Raw genomic sequence first — 10,741 nt, 5'->3', positions numbered from 1 at the left:
AAAGCGAACGTCAGGGTTCAGGGCGGAACCAAAATAGGCGCTCCTTTCTCTGGAGGAACTTTAGGTTAAGTAATTGTGTGGTAGCTCGGGTGGACTGGTCCGTATAATCACACGTTGAAACTTACAGAGCTTCAGCTGAGCGGCGGACATGGTCTCCACGGTCCTGAACACCGACGTAAAGCAGGTAGGACTCACCTGAAGCATGTCCTTTAGCTAAACACACCCTCCCAACATTAGACATGTCTCCCTGTCTTTGCGGGTTTCCATCAGATTGCTTTCAGGCAACCGTCTATTTTAATGTCATTCTTCATTCTTTTTCAAAATAACATCACATAAACGTGGTAACTCGAGACGTGGGTGTAACACAATATTTTAATCATTTAAGGTTTACAAACATCCCGTTAGGATGGGACACAGTTGAAACAACTTCAGTTAAAAAAAAAACAACAACTCTGTATTTAAAGATGGGTGTGGCCTATGCCGAATGGATGACCACCAAACACAATTTCTAATCACAGCCTAAGCCATTTCTGAACTCTGGCATACCTTCACCAATTGACGAGGTAATCCTTAAATTGCATAGTTTAGTTATAGAGATTCACACTTGAGCATATGAGGCTAAAATCAGAGCGGTGTTGGCAAAGATTATTGAGATCCTGAAACTGAACAAGCAAAATAATACCACCGTGACTGTGTGAAAATGTACAGTGGCATGCTGTTTCCAGTTCTGCATATGAATACTGAAGTTAATATATCTGTGTAATAGCACAGTGTAAGTTTCAATTCAAATTGGTTCTCTAACAGTACCCATTGGGGAAATGTTAACTCATTGTGATGTACTTATACTTTAAGTATTTCCATTATCTGCTAGTTTATATTTCTGGTCACCTCCATTTAGTACAAAATGTTGTGTATTTTATTTTTCCAACAACTTTAGTTTGGAGTTACTTTGCAGATTCAGATTAATGAGCACTACTTCTAACCCAAACAGCCCACTAATTTTTGTTCAGGACTATCGTGTCTGATTCAAAGATGGAATTAAAAAAATAGTTCAGATAAAGATGTTCTTTGCTTGCTATGTATTTCCACTGCAGAAGGATTCTGAGCATGCAGTGGTTGTGGCGGTAGCGTCTCGCGCAGTGTTTGAACAAGGAGCAGGAGGTGATGATGGTGTGTACGCAGAAGGCATGGCTTTTCCACTGCTGCAGGTCAGAATGCAACAATTGTCAACAAGTGTTGTCTTTTTTCTGTGTGTAAATAAAATATCATCGCCCAACATGGATGCATGTTTGTGAGAATAATGGTATTAATTTGTGCCAGATGGGTTTTATGGTTCAACTTAATCCTCCCATTTGTTGGGATGAGTTTTAATCTTAACACAGCCAGATAACCACAGAGCTCGATTGTTGTCTGAAATGTATTAAAATACATCAGTGGCATAGCTTTACTGAGTGTACCATCACTACAATGAACACACACACACACACTGTACTTAATTTTGGCTCAGTCCTACATACACCATCGTGCTGCCCCAAATACTCACTAGAGCATCAAATATGGATTAGTTGGCACCTGAAAATGCTACCCAACAAATTTCCTCCTGTTTGATCATCTTTGCTAAAACACCCAATGGCCAATTGTTTTAAGAAATTAATGAGCCAGTTTTTTGTTTACAAAAAGAAGCTACTGTCAGTTCAGAAAGTATTCAGATCCCTTCCCTTTTTGCACACTTTATTATGTTGTAGATTTAATTTAAAATGGATAAAGTCTGCATTTTTGCCCAACAGTCTACCCTCAGTAACCCACCATGGCAAAGTGAAATCATGTTTTTAATCTTTTGGAAAATGTAATAAAATCAAAAACAGAAATTTCTCATATGCAAAAGCATTCACATCATGAATTCAATACTTTGTAGAAGGTCCTTTGGCAACAGTTTCAGCTTTTAATCTAGAGAATGGGTTAGTCTACAGGCTTTGCCCGCCCTTTATGTTGTAGGTTTATCTAACTTTTCCTGGCAGATTCTCTCAAGGATTGTGAGATTAGATGAAGGAAAAGTGTCTGAACTGCCATTTTCATGTGTGGAATTTAGTTCTGGGCTTTGACTGGACCATTTAGGGGGAGTCGGAGACTTATACTGAAGCTAAAGCCAAATGTGTTTCAAACTGTTAATTTAAACAAAAAGACCGGTAAGCAAAAGTTCAGCTGGATTAATTAATATACGACATGGTAATCTGCAGAAAATATCTGAGCCCTACTCACCCTTCTGTCTGAATACTGACACACAAATGAACAAGTAAACAATGTGAAACCACAGCCCCTGTGTCCATTACCAGAAGTGATAGAAACCAACAGAATGTCTGCAATCCAAGTAAACTAAACACACATTTTAACTCATACATTAGTGTTGTCTTTGCTGTTTGCTTCAGTTAATTACCCTGTTGAAAGGTGAAGTGTTGCTACAGTCTTGGGTCAATGCCTTCTGGAGCAGATTTTCTTCCAGAACCTCCCTGTGTTTGTCTCCAGTCACCCTTTCATCCATTCTAATAGGTTTCCCTTGCCCTGCTGCTGAGAAGCACCCTCATAGCATTATGCTGCCACCACCATACTTCATAGGTGATGGAGTTCTAAGAAGTTCTAATTTTGTTTCATCAGATCAGAGATTCTTTTTCCATGTCTTCTCCTATCAAGGAGTTCTTTAGATGGTGTTTCGTAAACTCCAGTCTGCATGTGCTTGTTGTGGCTTTAGTATGGCTGATTTAATATTATTTAAAATTAAATCTACAACACAATGAAGTGTGCAAATAGTGATATTATAAGAAGACCTTCTAAAGCAACTGTGTATATTTGAGAAACATTTCAATCTCTTCAGATGTGATTGACTGATAGAGTAGGGACATCAAACAGGACTGAGAAACTGAATTTCTTGACATAAAGACGAACAGAAAAAGTCTGTAAAAATTCAGACCTCAAATTATATTCACGTTGTTTTCTTTAGGCGCTGCAGAAAGTGAACAAACGTCTGCTGGAGGAAAATTCTGCCGAGTCGCTGCTGTTTGACATTGTCCTGATCACCACCGACAGCCAGCAGCAGCAGCAAAGCTTTCACCTTATCAGCAGCACCAAACATTATGGTAATCTAACGTTAACCTACAGGATGCAGGATATCGTTGATTGATGTTGGACTTGTCTTTTTGCTGATCCAAGCAGTGACTTCCTGTTGTGATATTTTTTATTGCTCTGTTGCAGGTCTTGAAGTCAGCAGGTTCTGTTTTTCCACTGAGGAGGATTTCATTGAAAATCTGTTGCAAAATAACGTGCATCTCTTTCTGTCGACAGACAGACACGAGGTGTCACAGACTTCACAGAAAGGTCAGGATGTTTCTTTTTTTCACCTATTCAAACTGAGCTGTGATGGACATGAACTTGATGAGTTTTTACTGCCAGCTACAGTCTTTGCCGGCACTTGTAGAATGAAAATCCATATTTGGTTTAAGAAGATTTGATATGGGAGTAAAAGTTTGAAATATAGTCTTGTTATGATCTTCTAAAATTGTAACTGAGATTAATTGTGCTGCCCACACACTGCGTCAGCTTTGCACTGCTAGACAGCCAGCTAACATGTTCGAGCTATGATATTTCAGTTATCCTTCATCCTTAAATTATGAGATCCTTATCTCAACATTTTTTTACAGTCTCAGAATGTTAAACTTTGTGTTTTTAGGACACTGTTGAGCTGGTCATGATCTTCCCCCTAAAAGCTCAGAGTTTAATTCAGTGCATATTGTCAGAAATCCAGGTGAGTGTGATATTAGAAGGTGTGTCATCCTCCTTGTCATTGGTTCAGGTGTTCTGTCAGCGCTGCTGGATGAGTACACAGCTTCCTGTCCATCTGAACAGCTCAGAGTTTTGTTCTGCGGTGACGCCGTCATCAGGCCCGGTACCAACCAAACACCTGCAAGCAGACAGACTGCTCAGGTACAAAAAAACCACTTATTTATTTATTTATTTATTTTGTACCTCAGGATGTTTCCAAATTTGTGTGCTGAAACATTTGAGATTTTTAAAAGTCTCATTGAGTGTAAAATCTATTTTTATTGTCTTCTGGGGATGTCATCAACTTGGAGGTGTAAAATAAAAGCTGTTAATATATAAAGACGTTTACTTCTGCCATTCGTCAAGCCTCCACAGCCAGGTATCCTCGCAGCTTTACAAGCCCATACGAATTTTACTGAACTTCTGCTTTCCAACTGTGGAACCAATAGTTGTCTAGCTCAAACTTTGTATAATCCTGCCCCCTAATGCCTCACTGCTTCCAGGTAAACTATTCAGAAAGAGCAGGTGCCTCTCACACATTTACTTTGTAGAGCTGCTTCTGCTAAGTCCAAACTGTCTCGGAGCACATCAGATGTTTTGCTGTTGGCTACAAGAGTGAACAGCACCTGAGGAACTGAAAATCCAGGGGACCGCTTTGATTTTTGACATCAATGTCCCTGCAATGATAGGAAAATCATTAGTGTTGGCACATTGCGCGGCTAATGTGGCTGGCAGTACCATTATTTTTAATTCTGTGCTCACAGGTCAGAGCTCTATGAAAACTCTAACGGTTAGAGACATTCATTCTCTGAATGTCTTAATATGAGACCTGAGGTTGTTCTTGTGTTTTATTTTTCTGCAGACCTTCTCAGCTCAGCTGGGCAAGATGCGGCAGAAGTTTGGCATATCTGACAGCCCTCTCAGCATCGCCCTAATGACGTCGTGTGGTGGCAGGGACAGCTGTGGTGGTGCTCTGCAGACACTGCGGTCTCTTGGTGTAAGTGCAGACGAGGCATACTGTCTGGCTGGGGCCCCACGGGGCCCCATCCTGTCCGTGCTCAGACCTCATTTTCTTCTTAGCAACAGCTTTGGCGTCCTGGAGGACTGATGACATGATGACTTGATGAATCGGCCTCACAAAAAACTTCAGTGTCTCTGAAACAAGCTGCCAAGTCCTCAGACTGAATTGAGTTTATCACCGGTTTAAACAAACTTTCAAATCTCATCCAGCTTTAAAGAGCCAATGAGGAATCCAGAGTGAAGCCCCAGCCACCGCTAAAAGTGTTGTAATAAAGGGACAACATTTTAACTTGATTTACTGATGCTGTTGTTTTTGTTGTTGTTGTTGTTTTGGTGATGGTTGGGTGAGAGTATGGATGTCATTTATTTTTTTTTAAAGATGTGTGTATATAAGGGGAAACTGGAATTAGAGTTTAATTTGAATAAGTGTAATTGTTGCTTTCCTGACTTGTTCTGCTTTGTTTCTAATTAAAAATGTAAAAATAATATTTCTGATGTTGTAAAAATTAAAGACATCTATTTTTGCAAACAGAAAGTTTCCCATTATATGTGTAACTTGGTTTTAATATATATTTCTATATTTTTTCTTATTTCACTTTATTATGTACAGTTGTATGAACGATTGCTGTCCAGTATAACAGCACTTTCTGATTACTACTTTTGCATGGAGATTAAGGTTTTGTTGACACTTTTCAATATGATGCAGTAAAGAACAATCCCAACACCCACCAAGAACTAGGGTCCGTTTCACAAAGCAGGTTTAGTGAAAACTCTGAGTCTGTTAACCCTGAAATGAGGGAAACTCTGAGTTTTCCGTTTCACAAAGGGAGGTAACTCAAACCAGAGACAGAGGGGTAACTCTAGCCTGTTTCACAGAGAGAGCTAACTTCAGACCTCGGTCAGTTACTGTAGTAACAGACTCTATGAACTTATCCTGGTCGGGACCAGGTTTTTCTCTGTGAACCTCGAGTTTCTCTCTGTCTCCGCCCTCTTTCAGCCACACACACTGTGGCTGTGTCCGAAATCATCCACTCACTCTCTACTCCCTACGCACTATACAGGGCATAGGGAGTGATGTCGGACACAGCCTATTTGATTTCCTCATTCATTCAGTCAGTCAGCAGGCGTGTTTTGGCGTCGTCTGCCGTCTGTCAAAAAACATTTTTTAAAAATCAGAAGCAGTAGCCTGTATTAGAATTCCATGAGGCACAGTAGGAGGCGGCTTTTGCCACTAACATGTCCCTCTGATAACGATCCACTGGAGGAAGGTGCAGCATTAATGCGCAGAGAATTAAATATATGGCATAGATGTTCCAGCATTTCCAGACAATTTACTGTTTGAGCGGCACCGTTTCACGTCACAGTCCATCAGTGACGTGCGGTCAGGGAAAGAAAAACAAATCAAATTATAAAATAATTTAAATGATTATATTTATCCAGTGATTTGTACGATAAAGTTTTTTTTCATTTAGCCTCACCAATTTTGATGATTTTATTTTTTTAAATTTTTTATTCACAATCTCTTAATTTTTGCAATTTCTCATCCAAATGCTTGGAAGAGAAGCCAGTGAGGCAGCAGCGAGCTGAGCCTCACCTTGGATTGCGCAATCCCTCACTAACTGTGCTGGCTGCTATGCAGTGACAGTGTGCTGCTGTCTGAATGTCGCCAATAACATGGTTGAAACACATTTAATATATGAACTGATTTTCCATACTTCAGCTGATGTATATAATAATGTACAGTGTTTTTTTTTTGTTATTGTTTGTTTGTTTTGTTACCAACTGTATGTGTGTAACATGTTTCGTGTGCTGAGCGATCATAAAGCAGCTGAGAAGAAGTTCTCGGTGAGGCAGGCAGTTCTCTGGCCTCACGGCAGGGGGCGCTCTGATCCCACACATTCTTCTTGTGACTCCAAGGCTGCAGAGTAAGTGACAGCAACTCAGCAGCTTACAAAAAAGTAATGGATATTTTTGTCCAGAAGAAGCGGCGCATGGACTTCATTTATAAGTAAAAGTAAGATTGCAATAACGTTTTTTAAAATGAAATGTGCGTGAGTAAGGCAACTGTATGCATCTTTGTGGTTTTCCCTGGACACAAACCTGTCAGAGCCATCAAGGAGTTCCACAGGATTGCAGGTGAATGATGTAGAGATCTGTTAAAGTAATTTTAAATTATATTCTGTTAATGACATTATGCTGCAGCCTCAGACTTGAACAATGGTTTTATATTTCATCTTAGCTGCTGCCTAGTGCGCTTCTCCCCCACCAGATTGCACTTAAATGAAATAAATTAATAGGCTGCCATTCAAGCACTTTTCTCCTGTAATATTATTGTGATTAGAAAAGACGACATTTAAACTTATGCATTGTTCTGGAACCGGAAACTCAGAGTTTCCTATCTCAGAGTAGATCAACAACAATTTCCCTGAGGTACCCTACCAAAGGGATCAATACAGTTCTATCTAATCTTCTATCTAGATCAACTCAGAGTTCAGGATTAGACTCAGAGTTTGTTGAACCTGCTTTGTGAAACGGACCCCGAAACATTTTGTTGATTTATCTTTTTTTCAGACCGTGTTGACAGAAGCTGAAAACTGATGTATAAATTGAAAAATCTTCATTAAGCCATTTATTCTACCAATTATTTCAGACTTTATATGCAACCTAAAAATATCAAATAAAAAATATCAGTTTTCTGATCAAAAGAGAGAATAGTCTGCCATTAAAATGTGTTTTCTCGGCTTTAGTTATTTTGTTTTTAAATAAGTACTATTCAAATTAACCATAAAAAAATTATAAATTTACTGCTGCTATTCTGTGAGCACATAGCTTGAAGCTTTATAATTAATTGTCTTTTGATCTTGCCCAAATCCAGTTCTACAGAACGGGCTGGCAAAGTGAGACTACCTGTGTGTGACTTTGTGTTTTTGTTGTTGTGATGTTTAAAGGTGATCAGCAGGTGGCAGCATAGAGGTTCAGACAGTAAAACCTGCAGCAAATCAACCTGGCTGAGGAGGAAACTGAGCTGAACATAATAAACACAATAGAAGAAAAATAAGGGGAGAAATTATAATATTGACAAATAATCAAACATAAATAAATGTAGAAATGTGTGCTTGTACCAAATGAATGCATGCAATGGATTATATTCAGTGTGAACAGTAAGCAGGATGTGAGTATTCCTGGAATGAATGATGGAGCTGATGATGCAGTTGGTTCAAATCTAAGAACATGGTTTTGTCCTCCTCCACCAGTGCCACTGACTGACCTCCCTTTAAAATGTTAAAATGGTACCCACATCACTCTGTCATCACTGTCATCACCACATCACTCATGTCTTATAAATGCCTCCAAATTTGGATTTACGGCAGATTTATATCCAACATCCAACCCCCAAAATTGAAACTGCACTTGGCTTCTTGTGTCTAATTAAAGTCTGTCTGTCTTTTTTTAAAGATAAACTCTATTTTACAGTCAACCTTGATTTCCATACTTATGATTACATATCGATTGTGATGATATTTTGACCAACCAAGGTTGACTTCTTTACACAATAGAAGAAATATTTATCTACACATTTAAATCTAGCAGCTACATGATAGCCTTGGATATCTCTTATTTACAACTGTTTTAGCTCCTAAATACAATGAACTGTAAACAACAGTCAAGTTGGATTCTGTCACCTTTCTGCTTGCTGGTGTTTTGTTGGTTTATCTGGCCTTGGATATGTTCAGTTCTGGGGATGTTACTCAAAAAACAAAATTTATTCCATGTAGAAAGTGATTTATGGTTCTACTCTTTGCATTACTTTAACATCCCTCCCCAACATCGCCAATATTTTGCCAGTTAACAATGTAATGTTGGACCCACATATCAGCGCACATCCTGTCCTAAAAAGGAAAATGCATGTATTTAATAATGTATTATCATAAATCTAATAGTGAAGCTGATGAAAACCAGCCCAAAGAGCTCTTCACTGAAAAATATCAAAATAAGATCAAGACTCAACTGCCTCTCTCAGAGAATCAAGGTGGCACTAGTTTTAGGGCTATACTGCTTTAAAATAAAAGTAGTCACTGATTAGTAACTGTAATGTGTTACATCACTGCATTACAGACAAATGTAATATAATTACAGTAATGCAATATAAGCTTACCCCACACTCCGTTTGAGGCTATATGCTAATTGTGTACTTGCCTGATTATGAATGTTTCATTTTCTCAGGTCTCTGGAAAACAGATTTCAATTTCAAGTAAAGTTTATTATAATATGTAGGTAATGTGTGCCTCGACCTCCTCTGATTAGTTCAGGTAATTGGAGGATGTAAAACAAACAGCAGCTGAGCTGATGTCCTCTCTGCTGCTGCAAATTCAAACATGTTCAGTGAAATCATACAGCTTGCTTCTGTTGTGTGTTTCTGTCTGACAGTCTCAGGAAACAGTTTGTCTTCATTATTCTGAGTGTGATTTCTGGTGAATGTTGTCTGCATCATCGTTGCCTTCCAAACACATGCACATCTTTAATTTTAAAAACGAAGCTGTATTTCTGCTGCTGGCACAGCTTTCCTCAGCTGCCTACAGGCCCTGCTGTTCAAAACATGAATTCAATCTAATTACCTCTAGATCAACTTGAATTTAGTTCTCTCAACAAGGACATCTGGATAAATTTGTTGTTGGTTTTCACCTCTTCTTTGCACATGAGAATGTTCAGGAATTCTACTTAAGCGCAGTCCTTAAGGAGAACGTTGTGGTCTTTGAGAAGGTTCCAGTGGTCACTCAGATGGTTATGTGGATCTGTGAACAGATCCCAGAGGTTCTTTGAGGAGATTCTGTGGCTTTGTAATCTGGCTCCATTTATCCTTGCAAATATTCTTGTGATTCTTGAGGGAGGGTTGCAAGGTGGCGCAGTTGGTAGCACTGTTGCCTCGCAGCAAGAAGGTTCCCGGTTCGTGTCCCAGTGGGGGCACCAGGATCTTTCTGCGTGGAGTTTGCATCCCCGTGCAGCGTGGGTTCTCTAGGCAGTCCAAAAACATGTTGAGGTTAATTGGTGATTCTAAATTGTCCATAGGTGTGAATGTAAGTGTAGCCCTGCGACTGGCGACCTGTCCAGGGTGTCCCCGCCCTTCACCCTAAGTCAGCCGCCCTGTGACCCGAGTGAGGATGAAGCAGTGTATAGATAATGGATGGATTCTTGAGGGATTCCAGAGCTCCTTAAGGTGGTTCAAGTGGCCCTTAGTTCTAAGTGTCTCAGTGTTATTTGTACGGAAGTCCTTCTATACTTTATGTGGTTCCGGTGGTCTCTGAGGAGACTGATTGAGAATGTTACTGTGCAAGGAGGTTGTTTAAGTTATTCAGGGGGTTCCAGTTCTCCATAAGATGGTCTTGTCAGGTTTTAGGGGTTTGTTATGTGGTTCCAGTGGTCTTGATGGAGTGTGATTTGTTTTAAAAGTCTTTAAGATGCTTTCAGTGGTCCTTGAGGAGGTTATATTTAGAAACTCTGTGTGTCCTTGAGAAAGTTTTAGATATCACTAAGAAGGCACCAGTGGCTCTTGGTGCGAGACTTAGGGTCCACTATGTTGGGATTTTGCGCAGCTTTTAAGCCGGCTTCTCCCCGTGGTTCAGTGCCAGATGATTAATTCTCCCCTGAGCAGTACATCAACCACAGTAGCGTTCTCGAGTTTAGTTAGTGTTCCTCGTGCTAACCCTTGCCTCTCGTCCTTCCCCCACAAAGCTTCTCAGCCTGCCATCTTCTCCAGCCCAGCCTTCTCATGTGAGCAACCTGCAGCAACCTGTGATTTCTCCCCACCTAAGGATTCACCCTTCACGAGCACAGTATCCCCGGAGCACAGATTCCCCCTCACTGGAGCCTCGGACGAAACCCCAGGATAACCCTCTTCCTCTTCACCTCC

General features: G+C 40.0%; 1 protein-coding gene across 1 annotated transcript; it reads left to right on the top strand.

Moving 5' to 3' along the window:
- The first annotated feature begins 24 nt into the window (after positions 1–24).
- On the top strand, positions 25–5,364 carry LOC103354573 (cytosolic 5'-nucleotidase 1A). The gene is made up of 6 exons (XM_008278002.1): positions 25–184; positions 1,095–1,208; positions 2,996–3,131; positions 3,247–3,369; positions 3,845–3,975; positions 4,676–5,364. Exons 1-6 carry the CDS (start codon positions 149–151, stop codon positions 4,919–4,921), a joined length of 786 nt encoding a protein of 261 aa, XP_008276224.1. The 5' UTR covers positions 25–148; the 3' UTR covers positions 4,922–5,364.
- The last annotated feature ends 5,377 nt before the right edge of the window (positions 5,365–10,741 follow it).

This window comes from Stegastes partitus, unplaced genomic scaffold (assembly GCF_000690725.1).
Source record: "Stegastes partitus isolate 25-593 unplaced genomic scaffold, Stegastes_partitus-1.0.2 Scaffold112, whole genome shotgun sequence".
In the NCBI taxonomy this organism is placed as follows: Eukaryota; Metazoa; Chordata; class Actinopteri; family Pomacentridae; genus Stegastes; species Stegastes partitus.
Note: the sequence above shows the minus strand (reverse complement) of the source record. Positions and strands in the feature narration are given on the sequence as shown.